Source organism: Anguilla rostrata, chromosome 14 (genome assembly GCF_018555375.3).
Source record: "Anguilla rostrata isolate EN2019 chromosome 14, ASM1855537v3, whole genome shotgun sequence".
Taxonomy (NCBI): domain Eukaryota; kingdom Metazoa; phylum Chordata; class Actinopteri; order Anguilliformes; family Anguillidae; genus Anguilla; species Anguilla rostrata.
Window position 1 is genome coordinate 5636515 of NC_057946.1, and position 23949 is coordinate 5660463.

The following is a 23949-nucleotide window of genomic DNA, read 5'->3' on the forward strand; positions in this document are numbered from 1 at the left end:
ACGGAAATATTTTTCAAATGAAAACCTTAGACACCTCATCTAGTATGTGGTTTTTTTCACTGGTGAAGGGGCCTGGTATGAGTCTATTATCTGAAGTGGCAGTTACCACATATAAAAACAGCCTTTTGTGATCTTAGATTAGTGGTTTCCAACCTCAGTCCTGGGGTGGTTCGCTGGTTTTCCGACCACAATTTCAATCCGAGAATTTTTATTGGTTGTTCATTTTTCTTATTTACTTATCTTGTTTAGAGGGATTGTTTATCCATTTAAGCCACATTGTGTCATAAATGGCTTCGCATGCCATGAAGAATGAAAATGTTCCTGTTCACAAACATTGTGATTATAGTGCTAGGTTGCAAACAATTAGGCTACATAAAAGAGGCTGTTTTTTTTTTTTTAACTGGTCATATTAAAGACTGAGATGGAGCAATACACTCCTATTTGGTGAAAGAGTGGACTTGCAATCGATTGGGATTTCAACTGAATGTAAACCAGGCGGTAGAATGAAAACTAGCGTAGACGGTGGTCCCCCAGTAGCAAGTTCGCGAACCACTGAATAAAAAGAAATGGCGCCGACAGTACGGCACACATAACACTTTTTTAAAAATTAAAGACCAAGCCTTTTATGTAGACATAGTGATTTCCTTACCCATAAAACCCCTCCAACAAAACCGGTTCTACGTCCAACGGCAACGTAGGCTGGGGTTACGAAATGTGACTCATGTCACACAGTGCTTAAGTCACAATGCACGTGACTTTCAGGAAAACGTCAAATTTCGAATAGGTAATTAAGAGTTGTTGTCGTTGCCTAGGCGAAATGAGGAGCCCAGTCAGAATCAAAGAGACCGATAAACAATCCGTATTATTGTTGTCTGGAAGGTACACCGTAATGTAAACTATAAAAAAGTCCATGTGGGGGTCCTGTTATCCGGTTGACAATAGAAAATTCTAACGGATTTCTTTCAGTTATGAGATTCCTTCAAACACGATTTTTGGACAGTGACAGCCCTTCTGCACGTACGCCGCAAATGAAATTCGAATATATTTCAAAAACAGAGCTACACTGCCATCGTGTGGCAAAACAGCTGCACTGCAACTGGCTTTGAACAGCACTCCGTGCTCGTTTCTTGCTGGGTTTTAAAGGGTTCAGGGTTGTGCAATTTCCAAGATTGTCCATGGGCTGTCAGAGCAACTGCTGTCACCAAGGTGTGTAATGATAGTTACAACCAATGAGCACTGTGCTGCCTTATTTATTGATCTATCATCTGACACTTTTGAACATTGATCTAAGCTCCAAAAAAAAAACTGGCTAGCGTGTTAACGATTGCTTTAATGCATTATACAGCACATTACCGAGTCGTAATCAATGTTGGTCACCAGGGGGGTACCTCAGGAGGAAATTATCCTTTATCCATTTATGTTTATAATCTCCATCATTAATATTGCTTTAGCTGTAGGGAATTTAAAAATGAATCTTTATGCTGATGACGCCACCGAGGTTTACTCCCAGCCTAGTCCCAAATGGTTCAGGACCATTCTTAAAACCCTGTGGCGGCTCTTCGCAAAATTAAATTGGCTTCAAAGGCTGATAAATACGAAGGATTTGGACGAATGTAGATCTTCAGCCCAGCCTACTGAAAATATTTCTACCATGAATGGGAAGTGTACAGAGATCTGAAAGATCTTGGAAATGTTTGAAAATTTGTAAAGTTAGTTTTAAAACTTACACTGACAATTTTGTAAAAATAAATAAAAAATAAAATAAATAAAACCTGAAAAGAAAGCTTGTTTTTCCTTTTGGAATGAAATGTTTCGTGTTAGTGTGCCCTGGTAAGGAACCCTCCAGACTACAAGCGATTACAGTGACATTCGTTATATGCATGATGCCTCAAACACTACCCTGCAGGCCACTGACATGTGCAGGGTGTCAAGGTACACTATATGACCAAAAGTATCTGGACACCCTTTGGTGTGGGACTGTTTTTCTTGGTTTGGGCTATGCCCCTTAGTTCCAGTGAAGGCAAATCTTAATGCTACTACAGCATGCAATCACATTCTGGATGATTCTGCGCTTCCCGAACAGTTTGGGGGAAGGTTTTCATTCCTATAAACTCTTGCTTGATAATGCACTTACGTGCTTACTTTTTTTGGGTTTCAGACAAATTATGTATCAAAAACAAATAAAGTAGGCTAATTGGCCTGTATAAAATATTGTTAGAATCAGAAAATCTGAATAAAAAAAGTACACTGATAGCTTTCTGACTTAGATGATTGGCACGTACAATCACCGGCCACTTTATTAGGTACACCTGTTCAACTGCTCGTTAACGCAAATATCTGAATCAGCCAATCACGTGGCAGCAACTCAATGCATTTAGGCATGTAGACATGGTCAAGTTCAAACCAAGCATCGGAATGGGGAAGAAAGGTGATTTAAGTGACTTTGAACATGGCATGGTTGTTGGTGCCAGACGGGCTGGTTTGAGTATTTCAGAAACTGCTGATCTACTGGGATTTTCACGCACAACCACCTCTAGGGTTTACAGAGAATGGTCCGAAAAAGAGAAAATATCCAGTGAGCGGCCGTTCTCTTGTTGCTGGCAGAGGTCAGAGGAGAATGGCCAGACTGGTTCGAGCTGATAGAAAGGCAACAGTAACTCAAATAACCACTCGTTACAACCGAGGTGTGCAGAAGAGCATCTCCGAACGCACAACATGTCGAAACTTGAAGCAGATGGGCTACAGCAGCAGAAGACCACACCCGGAACTAGCAAGGTGTACCTAATAAAGTGACCGGTGAGCCTATGTCCCCTGTTCCTCCACTAATACGCTGTGAATTCTAGTCGCTCTTGGTGTCTGCTCTTGAGGTGAGAGTCACTGAGACTGTGTGTGTATTTTAGGGCAGTGGTTTTCAAAGTGGGGGCCCGCCAGGGAGCGCCAGGGGGGCCTCAGCAAATTGGACGGAAAATGAGGGGAAAACTTTTTTTTTTAAATTTAAAAAAAAATTTAAAAATTGAATTATTATTATAAAATATAATTTATAATAATATATTTATATATCATATCAAAATCTTATTTGCCATGCCTGCCCATCTTTCTAATTGCCTGCCAGTCAAAACATCATTCATCACAACACTGGACACAATAATGTTCTTAAACTAAACTGACAAACAATGCTTGTAATGGAATCTAATGGAATGATTAAAGATCTGAAATACAAATGTAATTATTATTGAATTAATAAAAGTAAGGAAATATATTCAGAAGTTGTTTTTAAATTTATTTTTATTTTTTTTACACTTTCCATAGTATTGTCAATGGGTTTTTAAAGACATCTTGCAAAAGGACGACCCCGGTCAGAAGCTAATGCTATTTGGGGGGGCCTCGGCATGAAAAAGTGTGGGAACCCCTGTTTCAGGGTGTGAAACCGGTGGCTAAGTCACTGCGGTTCTTCTCTCACAGCAGCAGAGGCATTTGATGATTAAAACTTCATTCACTGTTAACTAATGAATGCAAATCATTTTTCCCCGTTGTTTTTCATATTACCTTGTGTTATGCTGGCATCCCCATTTGAACTCCTCCCTTTACTAGTGTTTATGAGCTGTTGAACTCTACTGTGCCTCAGTGTTTCCTGTATGAGAGTTAGGTCTACATCATCAGCGAGGACACACACATTTGCGCGCATACACATACATACAAGTTTGTACGCACACACACGCACACACCACGCACTCCACTTCATGTTGATTGTGCCTTACAGATATCAAATTTGATCAAATTCCATCGAGCACTGACAACAGCATCAAAAAAAAAAAAAAAATCTAACTCTCAGTGCAACCTTTGAGTCGTAAAAAAAATAAAAAGCCACCCAAACCGGAGTGTTAGAAACAGGGGCAGAAAACTCTGTGCCATTTTTCTGTAAAGGATGTGGTTTTAATGCAGACGCTTCCGGAAGCAGAGGTGCGCTGTGGAGTTTGAGGCAGTGACAGTCGCATGCGCTCCTCGCAGGGACACAACCTGCCTGCCTCGTCTTTCAGCCTTCTGCGCGGCGCCGCTGGACGTGCATGTGACCCGTGTTTGTGTGCGTGTGTGCGCGAGTGTGCGACTCTGCAGTAAGCCCCCACTTCCACATTTTGGGCAGGAGAGCGGGGGGAGGAGGAAGGGGGACCGTTTGGGAACCGGGAAGGTTGAGCGAGGGAGGGGGGGGGGGGGGGGGCGCGGGCATAAGCGGCCCGTCTAGCGAAAGAGAGACCGGTTACCATGGCGTCCCTCCTGATGAGGATCTTCCGGTTGGGCACGGAGAAGAAGAGGGTGAAGCAGTACGAGAACCTGAGGAGGGACGAGGACCCGCGGGAGAGCTGGGACACCCTGGGGGAGCTGGGAGACGGAGCCTTCGGCAAGGTTTACAAGGTGAGGGGGAAGGCCGGCCTCCATCTTGGCCCGGGGGCGTCACAGGTGGGCGGTTTGTTTTGGCTCTCTTTGTTGCCTCGGGTCTTGGTAACAGCCTGCAGTAGTGGAAGTTCTACACGTTCATTTTTTTTGAAGATGTAAAACCTGACAATTTATGTCCATATTTTAGAAAAATGTCATTTAGAAAATCACATCTTCCCTGGGAGAATATGAGAGTGGAAGCATGCGAGTATGTGTCCGTGGATCACACGGCAAATGCAGATGAAAGTTTACATTCAAATAAGGAGGGAAAATCTGAGAAACGCACATTGAGAGATTTCATACAGAATAACCCGCAGGTTAGATTTGAAAAAAGCCGCAGTGAAGCGCGAACGCCTCCTCCATGCTGACGCCTCAGCTTCGCTCGCGTCAGGGAGATGCCATGACGATATTAAAGACACAGTGAGCAGGGGGTTCGACTCCGTGAGAAGCTGGTCGGTTGTTAACCGCCCATCCTTGGATTTGGGGATTAACCAAAGTTTATATATATTTTTTTGGCACTAAGCGTAGATTACAGGGTTGACAAAATGAGTATAAACTGGGCAGCGAATACCACTGAATCAAAGAAAAGTGTTACACATCTTAGGGTGACTCCGAATCAACGTCTCTGACTGCTGCTGGAACATTTCTAAAAATCAGCCAATATACTCAGATTGTTGTATTGCAACTGCATATCGCTAAGCAGTGGAATTTAAAAAATCGTTAGTTTCAACCCTTATTTAATGTCATTTTGACTATGCATGTGCGGCTTGGTTTAACGGCCTAGCCCAGAAGCTTAGACATAGAAAGCAGGTTAAACAAAATAATATAGGCTAATAAGATACATATGAAATGCTCCTCAGAGGACTCACGTAGGAGCCTATGAATTGGTTTGGTTTGTTACCATCAGAGGCGACTAGAGTTGACCAGTTGACGCTGCTAAACATCTTTGACCTTATAAATGGCCATGCCCCAGTATATCTGAAGTCCCACATTGAGATTGGGTTCATAATCAGCACAACTACAAGGCAAGAGCAAGTGTTACGTTCTGCAGAATCCCATCGGCAGACAGTACTGCAAGAACTAGGCTACTTGTTTAACCCCGGCATCTGTCTCTGGAATAGTCTTCCCTTGCACGTCAAACAGTTGGAGCAGAGATGTGCATAAAAAGCAGCTGAAGGAATATGTATGGCGGTCGATATCCGATTTGGCCTGCTCTAGTTAAACATTATTTGATTTCTGAGAAATCGGCCATGTTTGATTGATCTTGTGTATGGCATTGATTTACATTTCTGACGCATGTTCTTTTTACTGGAAGGTTTTAAAACTATGAAATTAAATTGCTTTTTTTTTTGCCCGTTATATATAATTTGATGTTTTTGTCCTGAGACTGAGGACCACATTGGAAATAAGTGTTCCTAATGCTATTATGTGCCATTCTCTGGGCAGGACCAGCATCCAATGATACATGTATTCTTTTACCCAAAAATAAAGTAAATCAATCAATCAATCAATCAATCTGTTTTCTGTAATTACAGACTGACAGGTAAAATGAATGGCGTCCATGTTGCTCAAATTGTTGACACCTGGCCACTGAAACTACATCAACATGACAAACCAACCAGGTTCCAAATTTAATTTAAAAAAATGTAATGCTCCATTTCGACAGCTTCAGTTTTAAAACAGGGGTCCCCCAGGCCCAAGCCCTAAACTCTGATATATCTGATATAACGGGCCAGCAGTACCCCCACCAGGACAAAGCAGGAGCCCAAGAACCAGCTTCCAATCACAAGAGTCACACAGCAGGAGTACATTTTAAACTGTCAGAGGTGACATTTAACCTAGTGTTGACTCGCGTGAACTCTGTTGATGCTGAATTAATACTGAAGATTTTACTGGGATGTTGTAAGAACGTGATTCTTGCCAGAGGGACAGCACAGAGAAATACTGAGAAGTCCAGTGTCAAAGCAAACAAAGGCCATTTCAAATAAATGGGAGGAGACTAGCGTAAAAACTATTTGTGCTGTGTGGCCCTAACCCACATGTGCAGATTTATCGTCAGGCTATCAGTGTTCGGCTGCCATTGAACGCATGTTCATTTCTGTTGATTAATCAGCAGTATAGCTGCAGTACAGAAATGCAGATAACCAGTTCGGACTGCCAGGTGATGCTCCGTAGGATGGTAGCTGTAGGCGCCGGCGTCTTGTTACTGCAGGTGGAGTTCGAAATAAACAATTAAGTAAAACTACACCGTTTCCTAGGTGACGACATGTAGCGGGGCCCGCTGCGGTTCCGCGGTGGCTTCCTGTGAAAGGCATGCTTGCAGAAAGATTGCTTCCTGTTCGATGCTCTGACGCCCCCTTCCTTCGTCTGTTTTTCTAAACCTAAAGACTCTGAGCATAGACCCCCCCTCTCTCCTTCACCCCCCTCCCCCCCCCAACCCAACCCTGCTCGGTCCTCAAACTGCCAACGTCACTTATGAGAGGCATTCCGATGTTACCAGAGCAACCCAGGGCAAGCACAACACTGACGGTGTGAAGGTGGTAGCCTATCCCGAGTGCTCTTCCTCTTTCTCTGCTCTGTGGGTCTGGGTGGTAAACCACATGGCCCAGCAGGCCTGCATCCTCGCTTTCTGTTCCTCCCTCCCCCCTCCCCCCTCCCCCCTCCCACGATTCCTCGAGTCCCCCTGACCTGAGGTGTCACAGCGTCTGCAGTCATACCAGGGATGCACAGGGCAACAGATTCAGAAAGGAGAAAGCAGAACTTCTGAAGAGTTCTGGTTACAGATAAAATCAAAAATAAAATCAGAACTGAGATAAACAAGCTAGGAATGGCTACACTTTACATTTTACAGACATCCCCAAGTTAATTTACCTACATGCTAACAGCATGGACCGACCCCAAAACATTTTATATATACAAGTTTACCCCAACATGTCCAATAAGGCCAGTTATACTACAGCATAATTTAGTACATATGTGGCAACATATTAATCATAGAGTGCTCGATTTAAAATTCTTCAAGTAGGAATCTGTACCAAATGGTGTCTTGTTCTCAGCCAGCAAGTGTACAGCGCCCTCTAACTGCCATGGTTGGTACAGCTGTTGGCACGCCACTGTTTTCCAAGCCTACTATAGTGGTCTGCTAGCAGACATCTGAAGGGAAGCAGCTGAAATGAGGATCAACTGTCAAAAAAGAAACAGCTCAAAGCCCATTTTTATGATCTTGCTTTCAATTAATTTCACCTCTTTATTTTAACACCATTGTTATTATTTTATATTTCTTATACTTGTTTTATGCTTTTTATATCTTAGGATTGTTTTTATCATTATCAATTTATTTTATTACTATTATTTTATTAATTTTATTTTCATTAGTATTATTTTTTTCTTTATTATTTATTTATTTTTATTTTTTATTTACTTCATTTCTGCTATTATCATTATCAATTTATTTTATTACTATTTTTATCTTATCTTAATACCTGTGGTACTGATTTCTATTGTTTCTCTTGTAAAGCACTTTGAGCTGCATTTTATGATATGAAAGGTGCTATATAAATAGTGTATTATTATTATTATGATTATTATGATGATGATGATGATGATGATGATGATGATTATTATTATTATTATTATTATTATTATTATTATTATTATTAAAAGATTACAAAATAACAGACGAGTGGTCTTGCTGCTAGTGGGCCCCTATCAGGACCATTTGCAAAATGCAGGTGGGACTAACACGGCGGTGGTCCAAAAGGCGCCCGATTGTCGGGTTGGTCCTAACCTGTATTTGCACAGGCACCTGTATTTACACTTGCATTTGTGTTTGCGTTTGACTTTGCGATCAGGCACGCAATCGGGCGACAGGAGCCTTGGCCGCGGCTAAGGTCATAGAGGTGCGGAGCGAGGAGCAGCTGGAAGATTACATCACCGAGATCGACATACTGGCGGCCTGCCGCCATGGCAACATAGTGACCCTGCTGGACGCCATCTTCTTTGAAGGATGGTTGTGGGTGAGACACTACAGAGACGCGCTCGAGCCTCCATTAAGCAACAGAACAGCCACAGGTTATTTATACTCTCCAGACAATCAGCTAAGTGTGTTCCTTCCATCCACTCTGCTTCTACATTACATTAAGGAGCACTGCATTACAGTTTATTGCCACGCTGTACCCTGTTTATGGTTCAGTAGGGGGAACACTTCCCTCAGTGCCAAATAAAACCGCAATGGCCCAGCATTGCGATGCGGGGTTTTGCGCTATACAGGGTGCAATATTAAACCAAAATCCTGGCTCACTGTCATTAGAGGTGCAGTATGCAAATTTGAAGAAACGAGCGAGAGAGAGAGCTAGATTTTTTTTTTTTTAAATAACGTTCCACCACCTCCAACCCACTCCAGCCAAAGGCCCGCCCTTTAAACACACCAAGTAGGCTACGTGTTGCCCACTGAACTGTATGTAGTTAATTGGTGCTGTCTGACATCGGAGTACTGGAGAGAACACGACCGTCGAAAAGTAAATTAGGGACAATACAGCGCACCAGGCCTTATCCACAGGTGGGAAATAGACCGCATAACATCATCATATTGCACATAAACACTGAGCCTAGAATATAGTTTTTATTTACAGCTATGGGATGACGAGAGTCAATTAATGCAGACACCAGCGTTTTTGCTTGTATGAGACTCAGACGAAGTTACGGGTGAAACGTCGGTTAATAAACCCATCTGGAACTGGAGTGTGTGTGTTTTATTTTTTTTTAAACTTGAACATCACAGATAACATAGCTAGCTAGCTAGCTACAGCATAACACCTAATGAACAGCATAGCTATAATGTAAACAGTGTGCTAAATACATCAGCTAACTAACATTTCCCAGCTATGTCAGCTACACAGTTCGGTGCGATAACAAATTCTAACATAAATAGAAAAAGCAAGATAATTACCTGTCCAGCAGAAATACTGCAAGCTCAGCGTCACTTTTGAAGCCCGTCAAGTCCATGTAGCTCACGCTGAAAAGCCGAACCAATTCTCTTCTTCAAAGTCTTGTCTCTCGCTCAGTTCAATCCCTTTTTTGGTCATGACATTTTCTTCGACAGCCCTTCTTTTCTTGTTTTTAAAAAAAATGTATTTTAAATCAGTATACACCGTCATAGTCAACGGCACTGGTAATTTTTGCGGATTTTTCTCAGCCATTCTTGTTTTGTTTTCTCGGCAACTAGATTAGCACTAACTCTACCGTATCTCACCTCTGCTCTCAACGGAGTAGCCTACTCCAGAGCCGGCTCTGGCCTACTCTTAACAGCGCTGTAGGTAAACTCGCAACATGATTGACAGTCTGAGAGCTGTCCTGATTGGTTGTTAAGATTCAGGCTCGGTGGAATTTCTGGTGGCTGATTTCAGAGCCTGGAGGAGTCAGAGCGACTGGACTTTTTTTCTTAAAGCTTATAATTTATTCATAGCTGTCATAATGTGAAGGAAATTGAACCAAATATGAACAAAAGTGTTACAAAAAACGTACATACTGCACCTTTAAAAATTCCACAGCATTCCCGGTAGGTGTATGACCAACGAAACCAGCATAAATTCCCACAAACATGCCTGTCCTCTACGTGTGTCCATCTAATTATCCCCTCATCACCTGATTGGCTTCAGTCCCTTGCCAACAGCACACTATAAATGGCAATGCCTGCATGATTTTCTCTCTCCCCCCCCAACCCACCCCACCCCACCCCACCCCACCCCCCTCAGATCCTGATCGAGTTCTGTCCCGGAGGTGCCCTTGATGATATCATGCTGGGTGAGCTGCGTGATTAAATGTTTCGGTACATCCCGTGACTTGGCTTTGAGGGGAATACTGTTTGGGTACAGCCTGTACTTTGGACAGGAGAAACTGTGGAGGGAGCAAGAGAGAGGAAGTTATTGTTGCATAGACTTACAAGCGCTTATTGTTGCACTTTACTGTATTGTCCTGGATGCACGTTATAGTCGTTGTTGTTGTGTTACTGTTGCTGTGTCACAATGTGATGTGAGCAGACTATGACATATGACTGGACTAGTGTGTGTATAGGGGAGATTCCTTGTGAGTAAGCATTTAAATTGTGGTCTTGGAACACAGTTCAGTTACTACGTTCAAGCATTTCTGTTTTAATGCTGTCAGGGCCGCATGCTTTTCCACATTTGAGTTTTTGTTGTTGTTCCTTTAGCTCTTTAGAGTGATTGGTTATCCAGTGGGTTTTGGTTGGTTTTTATTGTTGTTGACTGAAATATTTGCGGCTTTTCCAGAACTGGTTCGGAGAACAGTGCCTTTGGACGTTAATGGATTTTCCTCTCTTTTGTCAAGCGTGTGTGAGCTAGCGGTGCGGTTTAACGGCTGCTTTCCTGGGCCGTGGTAACACCGATGTGGGCGTGTCTGCCATTAGAGAGCAGAGACAGGCTGGAGTCATGCAAGCGCACCGGGCGTCTTTGTACATTGGATCGATTCTCCTCATGTCGTCCAATCACCTTTCAGTTTCCTGTGCCAAGCCGGAGCAGTAAATCACGTTCGACGGTCACAGTGACTGTACTGCCAGGAATGGTGATGCACTGGTCAGATGTCACACTATGCTATTCATTAAGGCTGACTCAGATTGGCTGCCAACGGAGGCTGATTGGTTGTCAGAGGCACAACTGAAATATGACTAAGCTGCAGTTTTTCTGAGAGAGGGAATAATGTATGTGTGCATCTGCATGTGTGTGTATGTGTGTGCATGTGCCTGTCTGTGTGTATGCCTGTGTGCGTATGTGCATGCCTATGCCTGTGTGTGCGTGTGTGCGTGTGTGCGTGTGTGTGTGCGCATGTGTGTGTGTGTGTATGCATGTGCGTGTGTGTGTGTGCGTGTGTGTGTGTGTGCATGTGCGTGTGTGTGCGCGTGCGTGTGCGTGTGCGCATGTGTGTGTGTGCGTGCGTGCGTGCGCGTGTGTGTGTGCGTGCGTGTGTGTGTGTGCGTGCGTGCGTGCATGCGTGTGTCTGTGTATGTGTGCGTGCGTGTGTGTGTGTATGCATGTGTATCATGCAGAGCTGGAGAGGGGTCTCTCAGAGCAGCAGATCAGCGAGGTGTGCTGCCAGACGCTGCAGGCTCTGTCCTACCTGCACCAGCACCACATCATCCACAGGGACCTGAAGGCTGGAAACATACTGCTCACCTTGGAGGGCCAGGTCAAACTGGGTCTGTTCTGCCTCTTGGACTCTCACTCTCCCCTCTCTCGGTGTCACAACCGTGCTGTCTCTATGTCTGTCTCACTGCAGTGTGTGCAACTGTGTACTGCTTCTGTTGCTCTCCCACTGCAGTGTGTACAACCATACTGTCTATACTTCTCTCACTGTAGTGTGTACAACCATACTGTCTATACTTCTCTCACTGTAGTGTACAACCATACTGTCTCTATACTTCTCTCACTGTAGTGTACAACTGCACTGACTCTTTCCCTCTCACTGCAGTGTGTATAACCATACTGTCTATATCCACAACTGTATCATCTCATTGCAATGTATACAACTACAATGTATACAACTACACTTCTACCCTTTATATATTTATCAAAGTTCCTTATCCCGTTCACATCATATCTTAAATGGCAAATCCCTCTCCTTTTCCACTTTTTCTCTCACTCTCGTTCCGAGACTCATTCATTCTTTCTCTCTCGCGCTCGCTCTCCCTCAGCGGACTTTGGAGTGTCTGCAAAGAACGAGAGCACCCTGCAGAGACGGGCCACCTTCATCGGAACGCCTTACTGGTCAGTGCCACCGTTCCGACTCACACCTGTGACTAATCTAATGGCCAATGGGCGGAAATGGATAGGGGATTCAACCTCTGGTGCCACAAGGAAGGCTCCAAACTCAGCAGAACAGTAAATCATAGCCTCCACTGACGCGCGCTAAGTATGTTCCATCGTGTCACATGACTGCACCGAAGTGGCTGCAGAATGAGAAGGCCGTTTCCGTTGCCTCCATTTTAATGCACTCTGAAAGAGGAGAAAGTGCAGCGGCGCACACATTAGAAAGAGGAGAATGGCTGACACTTCATCAGAGGCGCTGTTAGAAGGCCCTTTAAAGAACAAAGAGGGAATGAAGAGAACGGTGTGTTCCGTAGCAGGAGGGCTCCCCTGGGAAACTGTTTCCTGGAACCCCCTGTTACGCTTTCTGACAGAATGCCCTGCAGTGCCCAACACGGACTCTGAGTACATTACACGCGCAGAAGACAGAAGGGCGTTAAACTGTCAGGCATGTGATCCCAAAACCTCCCGTCCTCTTTCCAGTCTCTATGACAGACATTTTTTTCAAACATCCAATCTATTGTGCAAAAAAATCTGTCTCCATTAGCCGCTTCCGCCCCCTCAAACATCCTATTACACATTAGAATGTATTAATAAATCAGTTTTTATTTTTGCTACTTCTGCTGTTAGGAGATTCCCTTGATTTTTGTGTGCACGTGTGCATGTGCATGTTGCATGTACCCATGTATGCATTTGTGCATCTGTGTTTGTGCACGGGTGTGGTGTGTGTATGCATACATGTGTGCATATGTTTGTGTATGTGTATATACATGGTGTGTGTGTGTGTGTTTGTGTGTCTTGCAGGATGGCCCCAGAAGTGATCCTATGCGAGACGTCCAAGGACAATCCCTACAGCTGCAAAGCAGACATCTGGTCCCTGGGCATCACCCTCCTGGAGGCAGCTGAGATGGAGCCCCCGCACCACAACCTCAATCCCATGAGAGTCCTGCTGAAGATCACCAAATCACCGCCCCCTACCCTCACAAACCCCCGCCTCTGGTCAGTATCCCAAACAGTACCCCAATTTCATGGAGTATTACCCTTAATTTTCAATAAATCGCCAGTATGAATTTATTTGCACATCACTCTCAGCTTTCACGTGTACAACTGCCATTTTCCCCCAGGGTCCGTGAGATTAAAGTGCTTTTGAAATATTAAAATTGCAGAACAGTATGCACAAACAAAGTCTTCACCGTATAAATATTCAAAACAAAAAGCTATTACACCATTACACACAGTCCTAAAATTCTTTTTAAAACATTTTAAAAAAACCCACAGAACTAAAGATAACTATGTGCTAAAAGAATGTTGATTTTGAAAATATGTTGATTTATTGCCATTGAACTTCGCAATTCAAAAGAATTAGAAGATGTTTCTAAAAGAGATGAGATGAGCTCCTGGTTGAGATACGGCAAATGCAGAGCGTGGTAGAGGGGGTGCAGGGCGTGACTGGCCTGGCCTGGCCGGGCCTGTCGTGCGTTGCAGGTCGTCCCATTTCCAGGACTTCCTGCGCAGGGCGCTGCAGAAGAACCCCGAAACCCGCTGGGGGACCCAGCAGCTCCTTGCGCACCCCTTCCCCTGCGCGGGGCGGGACGGGAGGGCCCTGAAGGAGCTCATTGCCGAGGCCAAGGCCGAAGTCACTGAAGAGATAGAGGCAGAGGTAAGGGGACATGAATGGGGCTGTGCTGTACGCGGCCTCCATCTCGCTCATTGGGTAAGCGTTGGTTTTCCCACCAAGAGGATGACACGAGCGACTTTAGTCAAGTATGGTTCCAATGAAAAGCACACGCAAATGAACACACAAATGTAATACAGCCTCTCTCTTTCACTTCATTTCTCTCTCTCCTTTGGTCTTTCCATTTCTCTTCCTTTCCTTCCTGCAGTCATTATCAGACCTTCCTCGGTCCCTGGCTGAAGAAATATCCCTGGATCCTGAGAAGGGGGCAACTGACGTCCCATCAGGAGACACAACGCAAGACGGGGGTCTGGTTCCAGAGCCCCAAAGCCCGCAGGAAACACCGGCCACCGCGGAGCTCAACCCGGACCACACCGAAGGTGACCCTAAATGTCCCACCATGCCAGACGGAGAGGGCGGGGGGGCCAAGGTGAACAGGAGGGCGTCCCGCGGCAGGGATAAGGCCCAGAAGCGGGCGAGGCGTCTGTCCGTCCCAGGCACCCTGCTGTCCCTGCTCAGCAGCACCTCCCGCCGCTGCAAATCCGGCTTTTGGGGGGACAGCCCGGTGGTACCCAAGGGTCAGGACCTGGCGAACGGGTCTGGGGAGGGGGCAGAGGGACAGGGGAGAGCAGGCTCAGAAGAGAGGGAGGAGGGGACAGAGAGGGGCCAGGAGGTGCAGAATGAGAGCCCTGTCCCTGCCCAGGTAGAAGAGGCTGAAGCCTCCCTTGCTGTGCCAGAGGAGAACGGTGCCAAGACTCTGGACAAGAAGGAGGAGACACAAGGAGTTCAAACAGAAGGGACAGAAGGAGGAGCTCAAACAGAGGGACCAGAAGGAGGAGCTCAAACAGAGAAGACAGAAAGAGGAGCTCTAGCAGAGGAGACAGAAGGAGGAGCTCAGACAGAAAAGACAGAAGGAGGAGCTCAAACAGAGAAGACAGAAGGCGGAGCTCAAATCGAGAAGACAGAAGGTGGAGCTCAAACAGAGGAGACAGAAGGAGGAGCTCAAATAGAGGAGACAGAAGGAGGAGCTGAAACAGAGGGTACAGAAGGAGGAGCTCAAACAGAGGCGACAGAAGGAGATGCAATGCTGGGCCAGGCTGGATTCCAAGGACAGGCAGTGAATGTGATTCTGGTTGAAGAGTCAACTCCGGAATCTTCCGACCCGGACCCTGAGCCAGCCGAGATCCAGATGGGCGGTGAAGCTGTGACTGATATGTCCGACACCCATCCAGTTTCCAACCAGAGTTCTGAGACTCTGACATCAGGAGTAACTGTGAGCTCAGTGGAGAATGAGAAGGAAAGCCAGGCGGCGCTGGTGGCCACTGATACGGTTCCTGCTGCCGTTGGACGCATCACCATACCGCCTGCTGCCATGGCGGCCCCTCCATTCCGGATTATGGAGGTATGCCTCTCCGCACTCCAACTGCAGGGTGCCCTGATCCCTGCCCTATGTCTGGAAATGCCCAGGATGGATCGCATGGGGGAGGACGAAGGGGTGGAGCCAGGTCCCTCAGTGGCAGACCGCCTCGATTTATCTGTAGGAAGAGCTGTGAAACATGTGGACATGGCGGAGGCAAATGGAGATGCTGCTGTGAAAGATAAAGAGCAAGTGCCTGAAGAAGAGGAGGCTGTGGGGGCTAGGGATGGGGAGCAAGAGGAAGAAACAATTGAGGAGGATGGGGGAAGAAAGGATATCCCTCCTGCTGAGGATGGGAAGGAAAGACAAGAAGAGATGGAAGACAGAGAAAGGGAAGATGCAGGAGCAGATGAAGGAAAGCTGGAAGAGGAAGCACAAGAAGAAGGAGTGGCAGAAGGAGAAGGGGAGGTAGGAGGGAGTAATGTGGCGGAGAAAGAGGTAGATGGAGAGGCAGCAAGGGAGATGAGCAATAGCACTGTAGAAGAGGGAGGACAAGATGTGGTTCTAACCAGCACAAATGAACCGGCCTCATGTACAGAAGGGGATGGATGGGAGAACAGGCATGAAGCTGCGGTGGGTAAAGACGTAGGACAAGAGGAGGGCGTCCCATCTGAAAGCAAGACTGAGATGGGACCATCACACATCCAAGGAGAGGTCAAGAGAGATGAGGGGACAGAGGAGGGAAGAAAGGACGAAGAGGAGGTAGAGGCAGGGAAAGAAGAAGAAAGAAAAGAGCATGTGAGGTCAGAGGAAAGTGAGGACGGAGAGAGAAAAGGGGAAGAGGGGAAACCTGTGGTCCTCAGAAAGACGGACACGGGTGACGGAGGTTCTGTGGAGGGAGGAAATGACAAAGAGGGAGGAGAGAAAGACGCACAGCCGGGGGAGCGCGAGAGGGCCAGAGAAGAAAGAGCAGAGGAAGGGCAGGCCAGGCTAACTGAGGCAGGCGAGACGGTCACTAAAGACGGAGTGAAGGAGGCAGAGGAGGGCAAGAAGAAGAGGAAGAACAAAGAGAAGGGAAGTGTCAGGGCCAGGAAATCCACCAAGAGGGTGAACTTCACCTGGGACGCGATGGGAGGATTGGAGGAGGGGGCGAAACGAGTGGATGGGGTGGAGAGGAGCGCGGCGAACGGCAGCACGGCTGCCATTTCACAACGGACAGACCAGGACCTCCCGGACGGGACGTGCTCAGGATCCAACAGTACTCCAACCGCAGAGGACCAACCCCAACCCTCCACCAGCGAGAACAAATCCAGCAGGGCGAATCTGGTCCCGGCAGTCCCAGGACCTGACGGAGTGAGTCACCGTCCCTTTCCCCGTTCCGAAGAACCAGAAAGGAGGCTTGCCGGGTCTAACTGGCTTATCTCTCTGCTCTCTCTCTCTCTCTTCTCAGGAAATCACCCACAACAGGAAGACGGTTAAAAGAACGCGGAAGTTCATGGTGGACGGCCGGGAGATGAGCGTCACCACGTCCAAAGTCGTCAGCGACAGCGCCGGGAAGGAGGAGCAGATGCGGTCCGTCAGGTAAACCAGTCCCCCGGAAACAAAAGTCACTAACTGACCATGAAAGATGCAACACTAAAAGCAAATGAAATGTCTCGAATAATGCACGTAATGTATGTGTATATTTTATATATAATATATAATGAGTCCTGTGCTTCGTGATGTGCACTCACGCATGCACATGCGTCTGCGCAGACGGCAGGAGCTGCACGCGCTGAAGCTGCTGCAGAAGGAGGAGCAGAGGGAGTATGCGCAGCTGGAGCTGCGCCTGCAGCAGCAGCGGGAGCAGATGTTCCGGCACATCGAGCAGGAGATGACCGTGAGTGAAGCCATTTGATATGACCAACACTGTCCTCCAGGAGTTTGACCTATTCCCCATCACTGATTATTCATATGGAGGGGAGATTTTTGGGAGATGTAGTTTTTACTTGTATTTCATCAGCTTGCACCATAAACCTACAAAATATACATTAACGTTCAAAAGTTTGGAATCACTGAGAAATTTTTCTGATACTTTTATTCAGTAAAGCATCATTAACTTGATTTTTTAAAAATGCAGCCAAGACATTGATAATGTGTTACGAATTACAATTTTAATTGTTTTTTAATTGTAATGTTTTTAATTCAGTCTCTATATATGATTGGCAAGCCCCATTTTCAGAAGCCATTACTCCACTGTACTGACAGCACACCTACTGAACCCTTCCATACCTCGGGCAATGCAATCGACAATTGTGCATAGCCCTACGGGGCCACCGGCCACACAGGATTAGACACAAATTTTAGAAAAACACAGTTTTTTTACACAACACTGGACTCCATAGTGAAAAGCAGACTTGGATATGGAAATCAGCACTCTTTGATGTATTCAGGGGTCTGGCCAGCTAACCATTAATCCTTTTAAAAATACTTGAACCAACGGAAAGACATTGGAAAGAGGCCAGAATATGGTCTAATATGTTCTCTCGTATTGGTTTGGATTCTTACTTAAGTGGCCGTGGTTCGGATTAAATGTACATGAGCTACTTGCAGGACTATAAGATATATAACAGTCCCACTGGAAGATTCTTGAACCGTGAGGTACACCCCAAACACTATCTAATGACCCGACACATGCGGGTGGAGGGACGGGTGCATCCAATGTCATGGACCCTTCACTTCTACTTCTCTTCATCTCCACCTTTCCCCCCCTCCTTTCTGACTCTCCTCCTTTGCCTCAACCTCTTGTCCTCTCCTCCACCCCTTATCTTCTTCTTCACCCTGTTCCTCCTCTCCACCTCTTCATCCTGCCCCTGCTCCGCCATGTCTCCCCCTCCTCTCTTTGTTCTCCTCCCCCTCCTACTCTCCCCTGTTCCTGTCCTTCTCGTCCCCTTCCTCCTCTCCCTGTTCCTCCTCATCTCCTCCTCTCCCTGTTCCTGTCCTCCTCCTCCTCGTTCCTCATCGTCTCCTCCTCTCCCTGTTCCTGCCCTCCACCTCCTCATTCATCATCGTCTTCCCCTCTCCCTGTTCCTGCCCTCCTCCTCCCCCTGTTCTCCTCGCTCCCTCCCCTCCTCCTCCCCCTGTTCCTCCCTCCTCCTCTCCTCCTCTCCTCCTCTCCCTTCCTCCTCGTCCTGCCTCCCTTCCTGCTCTCCTCTCCCCTTCCTCTTCCCTGTTCCTCTTCCTCCGCCTCCGTTTCCCGCTCCTCCTCCTCCGTCAGAGTAAGAAGAAGTACTATGACGGGGAGCTGGAGCGGGTGGAGCGGCAGTACCGGCAGCAGAGCGATAAGATGGAGGCGGAGCACACGGTGCGGCTGAGGGAGGAGGCCCACAGGCTGAAGGCCCAGCAGGAGCGGGAGCTGAGCCGCAGGGGGGCGGCGCTCAAAGCCGATCCCCGGGAGGTGAGCCACGCCCTGTCCCGCCCCGCCCCGCCCCGCCCCGTTACAACAGCCCAACGTGCCTTCCTCCGCATCACCCGAAACCTGGAGCCCTCCACGCCTTGGCCGTTCTCCCCCCACCACACCCCTGCAGAGCCCAACCAAACCTCGCTACTGAACAGCTGGGGCTAATCAGGCTTCACAGCCGAGGCCCACGGAGACGACACTGTGTGTTCAACCTTTGGTCTCTGCTGCTAAGAACAAGACCAGGCCAAAGCCTAGTATATGGCTGGACCCTAACACACTCCATCCAGCCGACCAATGGTGTAACTTCATAAGTCGGCCGACCGATGGTGTAACTTCACCACTCAGTCACTCAGTCACAGACATTCGCGTTTGTAGGGCTGACCCCGCTGTTGCGGTCCAGCCAAAAATGCACATGACACATGAAACATGGGTTGGCCTCCCTCTGGTGATGACGTACCATACACACACATATATTACGTACAGAAATACACATACTTGGACATACGTACTCAAACCCTGTCCGTCTGTCCGTCTGTCTCAGGAGCAGCGGTTCATGCAGAAGCAGCAGCAGGAGCTGAATGAGGGTCTGCAGAGAGGTGTGCAGGATCACAAGAGGAAGGTGGCCTCCATGGAGTGGGAGATCACAGCCAAATCACAGCAACTCAAGAGGGGTATGCAAACACGCACGCACGCACGCACACACACTCATTCATACATACACAAACACGCACGCACGCACACACACACAGTGTACTCACACTCATTCATACACACACATACACGCACACTGTACTCACACTCATTCATACATACACACACACACACACTCTGTACTCACACTCAGTCATACACACACACCACACACACCGCACACACACACACACACACATCCCTGTACTCACACTCATTCATACACACACGCCTATGTTCTCTCTCTCTCTCTCACACACGTACCTGCATCCACACGCATAACAGAATGAACATCACTGAAATAGAAACAGAATGCAGAATACCACATCCAGAATACAACACAAGTAGAAAGACAGGGAAAAGGGAGAGGTTAGTGATTAGCGAAATTTCAAATGGAAATTATTCGTCCACTGTAATCCATTCAGGTTCATTGAGTGCCTGCCAATGCTAACCAGCCACAGCCATGAGTAATCAGCTTTAAGTGCTGGATGAATTACCACTTGGCCTCGTTCCCAAAACTCCCATCCCCACCCTTTAGCCCGCGAATCCGTCATCTGGGAGCTGGAGCAGCGCCACCTGCAGGAGAAGTACCACCTGTTTAAGCAGCAGGTGAAGGAGCAGTACTCACTGCAGAGACAGCAGCTCATCAAGAGGCACAACAAGGTGAGCAAGGCGCGCCAGGTCTGAGCGATGCACGGCAGCGGCTGTTATCGATCGCAGTGGCGATCATCGCCACCACGCAGCGCATTGCCTTTCTTTCAGATGCGGTACTAAAAACATCCAGACTTCAGTGGCAGTGTGAAATGCTTCTGTGGAAAAAAAAAAAAATGTCACCACTGTTATATATTGGGTGTTGATAAGACAGCCACTTATGGACGTCCAGCAGATAACAGTGGCATTTCACGTGGCCTCTGAAGTTGAAGTATGATTGCTACCGCATCAGGTATAATTTTTTTTTTAAAGATTAAAAGAAAGGCAATACACCACATGACCATTATTAAATTCAATAATTGTCAATGTCTGCACCTGTACATCACCTGCCCCACCTACACCCTTGTACCTCTTATATCCCCTAAAGAACTCACCCTACCACTGCCATGCAGCTGTCAGGGCTCTACACTAACATTTTTTCCACGGAACGCGGAATGTGCTCCTAGGTTGAAAAGTCTAGGAGCACGCTGTTGGATATCTAGTCTCTAGATTATCATCTTTGTGAAACAGACAATATCGTTTGTATGTGAGTACCTGTTTTCCCCCTTCGCCCCTCCTCGCTCTCTGCTCCGCTCCACATCCTTGGGGCAATTGAGACTTGCCGTTTCAGGTCTTATCTCTGTACAAGTCTGGAGTGTCCTGGAGAGCTGCATCTCTCACTAACCCCACCCCTATATCACTAACCCCGGCCCTATATCACTAACCCCACCCCTATATCACTAACCCCCATCCCTATATCACTAAACCCCACCCCTATATCACTAACCCCCACCCCTATATCACTAAGCCCCACCCCTATATCACTAACCTCCCACCCCTCCTTAATCACACCTCCCTCTTTGCCTGAACCCAGCGCCCCCCTGACCCCCGCCCCTCCCACCTGGTAAATGGTAAATGGACTGCATTTATATAGCGCTTTTATCCAAAGCACTTTACAACTGATGCCTCTCATTCGCCTATTCACACACACACTCACACACCTCAGCTGCCATGCAATCAGCTCGTTGGGAGCAACTAGGGGTTAGGCGTCTTGCTCAGGGATACTTCGACACGCCCAGGGTGGGGGATCAAATCGGCAACCCTCCGACTGCCAGACAAGCGCTCTTACCTACTGAGCTATACCCAACCCTGCCTCCTCTCCCCCTCCTACCTAACCCTTGCCTCCTCTACCCCACCTACCTAACAATGCCTCCTCTCCCCTCCTACCTAACCCTTGCTTCCTTTCCCCCTCCTACCTAACCCTGCCTCCTCTCCCCCTCCTACCTAACACTGCCGCCTCTCCCCCTCCTACCTAACCCTGCCTCCTCACCCCCTCCTACCTAACCAGGCCAAGCCCGCTCCTCCTCCTTTCCCCCTCCTACCTAACACTGCCTCCTCTCCTCTCCTACCTAACCCTGCCTCCTCTCCCCCTCCTCCTCCAGGACAAGGAGAGGGCCTCCCGGTTCCACCAGGGCCTGCTGGAGGAGCAGCGCTCCCTGCACCTGCAGGAGCGGGCCCAGCTGCAGCGCACCCAGAGGGCCGAGGCCAAGGCCCGGCTGGCCCAGTGCAAGCTGGACCTGAGGGCCCGGCGCCTGTCGGGCCCCGAGCAGAGACAGAGCCTCACGCAGGTCAGCGCCAGGCCAGCAACGTGATCAGGGATGCGGGCGAACTGGCAAAAAAATGAAGGAAACGCTCAAATTATTAAAAGGAAAAACCTGAGGGGAAAAGAAATGACGATGAGGATTCTGTCCAAAAGAAATTACAATGAGTTGTGTATGTGTGTGTGTGTGTGTGTGTGTGTGCAGGTACTGGCATCCCGGCATGCTTACAGTTGTGTTTCCTTTGTTTTGGCAGTTAACTGCACAAACAGTAACAGAAGTGATCCCGCCAATATAACAATCAAAAATGTACTCTCTAAATCTCCCTGCCCTTATTCTAAGCTAAAACATGAGCGGAAAGGCTAAAACTGATCCTGGTGTCAGAAATCCTACTCTGGGATGATTTTATCAATTCAAAGGACACCTGGGCCTGTGCTCTTAAGGGTCTTAGAGTGTGAGCGCTAGTTTAGGACCGGGGCCTCTCCTGTCCATATCCCCGACGTGTTGTGACCTGGCGCTCGCCCCTTCCCGCCCTCAGCTCGTGTCGGAGGAAGAGTCCCGGCAGAAGCAGGAGAGGCAGACCCTGCAGCAGACCCAGGAGGCGCAGCTGCGCGAGCTGCAGGAGCAGTGCGAGGGCAACGTCGCGGAGCTGCAGCAGATACAGGTGACCCCCCCCCCCCTACCTGCCTCACGGCGTGCACGTGCAACTCTGCCGCCCGTCACTGTCACCCGCGTCCCTGAGGGGGGGGGGGCTTTGATGAGCCAGGCACACAGATATGAGTCCTGTCCTTCAAAAACAGTGAGGGAAAAAAAATGTAATTTAAAAAAATCCCGGTAGAAAATTTGATGTGTGTGTGTGTATGTCTGTGTGTGTTCTATCTGTCAGAATGAGAAACTACAGCTGCTGGTGGATCAAGAGAAGAAGAAGATCAGAGGGCTGGAGGATGAACACACGCTGGAGCTGAATGAGTGGAGAGACAAACTGGCTTGCAGGAAAGAGGTGAGTGAGTGAGTGAGTGAGTGAGAGAGAGAGAGAAGAAAACGAAGGACAGAATAATGAGGTAGGGTAAATGGTAATGGTAAATGGACTGCATTTATATAGCGCTTTTATCCAAAGCGCTTTACAATTGATGCCTCTCATTCGCCAGAGCAGTTAGGTGTTAGGTGTCTTGCTCAAGGACCCTTCGACATGCCCAGGGCGGGGTTTGAACCGACAATCCTCCGACTGCCAGACAACCGGTCTTACCGACTGAGCTATATCGCCCCCGGGATATAAAGGAGGGAGTAAATGCCAGAGTGGGAGACTGAGAAGCAGAAAGAAGGGAAGCAACAGGAGTGTAGGACTATTGCCATTTTTTTACATGTACACAGTTATTACACTTTACGTCATTCTTAAAAGCTCCACGCCACTACACAGCCACAGCACTACATCACTGGGAAGAAGGGAGGGTGGGAGTGAGGGAGGGAGGGAGGGATGTGAAGGGAGAATGCAGGGGTATAAGATAACAGGTAGCAGACAAAGGCAAAAGATGGGGATTGGGAAGCACATGAAAACTGAGGGGAAAAGAAATGTTGATGAGGGTTCTGTCCAAACGAAATTACAATGAGGTGTGTGTGTGTGTGTATCTAGGTGTTAGAGGAAGACCTGGCTCGCAGACGCAGGGAAAAGGAGGGAGCTCGCAGACGATGCAGCGAGCCCGAATCCCGAAACACCAGCCGACGCCCACGATTCTTTATCAGCACGAGCTTCACTTAGCCAAGCTCTTTCAATTGCGCGGGCGCGCACACACAATAAACGAGTAATCCAATAATTCTCTCAAACCGAACTTATCGTACGGCAAGTGCCAATAAAGCCTTTTAGCACACCCTCAAAGAGTTTTTTTAAATCATGAAACACTGTTGTAAATATTAATAAAATTAAGAGCCTTTGTGACAATAGCAGGGTGAAGTAAATAAACTTAGGCTATTCAACTGAGTCTCGTTGTTTGTGTTTGTATTGTGGACAACCCCATTTTTTTCCAGATTCAACTTTCTCGTGACTGATTCTTCAGTATATTACCAATATTTTCCACTAAATCATCGTATAGGACACAATGCAATTTAGAGAAGCCCCTCCGTTTAAATTGTGACATTGCCTTTTTGAATACTTCATAATAAAATAAAATTATACATGATCGCTGTATTTGCGTCTTGACTGTGGAATATGCACCGTTTGATTAAAACTTACAAAAAGCGCACGCAAAAATGGAGGC

At 47.5% G+C, this 23949-nt stretch overlaps 1 protein-coding gene across 1 annotated transcript; it reads left to right on the forward strand.

Annotated features, from left to right (window-relative positions):
- The first annotated feature begins 4201 nt into the window (after positions 1 to 4201).
- Positions 4202 to 23673, forward strand: si:dkey-81j8.6 (serine/threonine-protein kinase 10). The gene is made up of 17 exons (XM_064309592.1): positions 4202 to 4410; positions 8283 to 8447; positions 10185 to 10233; positions 11492 to 11641; positions 12137 to 12209; positions 13053 to 13247; positions 13734 to 13908; positions 14132 to 16633; positions 16731 to 16861; positions 17036 to 17159; positions 18537 to 18716; positions 19261 to 19390; positions 19948 to 20072; positions 21542 to 21727; positions 22236 to 22361; positions 22584 to 22697; positions 23328 to 23673. Exons 1-17 carry the CDS (start codon positions 4261 to 4263, stop codon positions 23451 to 23453), a joined length of 4701 nt encoding a protein of 1566 aa, XP_064165662.1. The 5' UTR covers positions 4202 to 4260; the 3' UTR covers positions 23454 to 23673.
- The last annotated feature ends 276 nt before the right edge of the window (positions 23674 to 23949 follow it).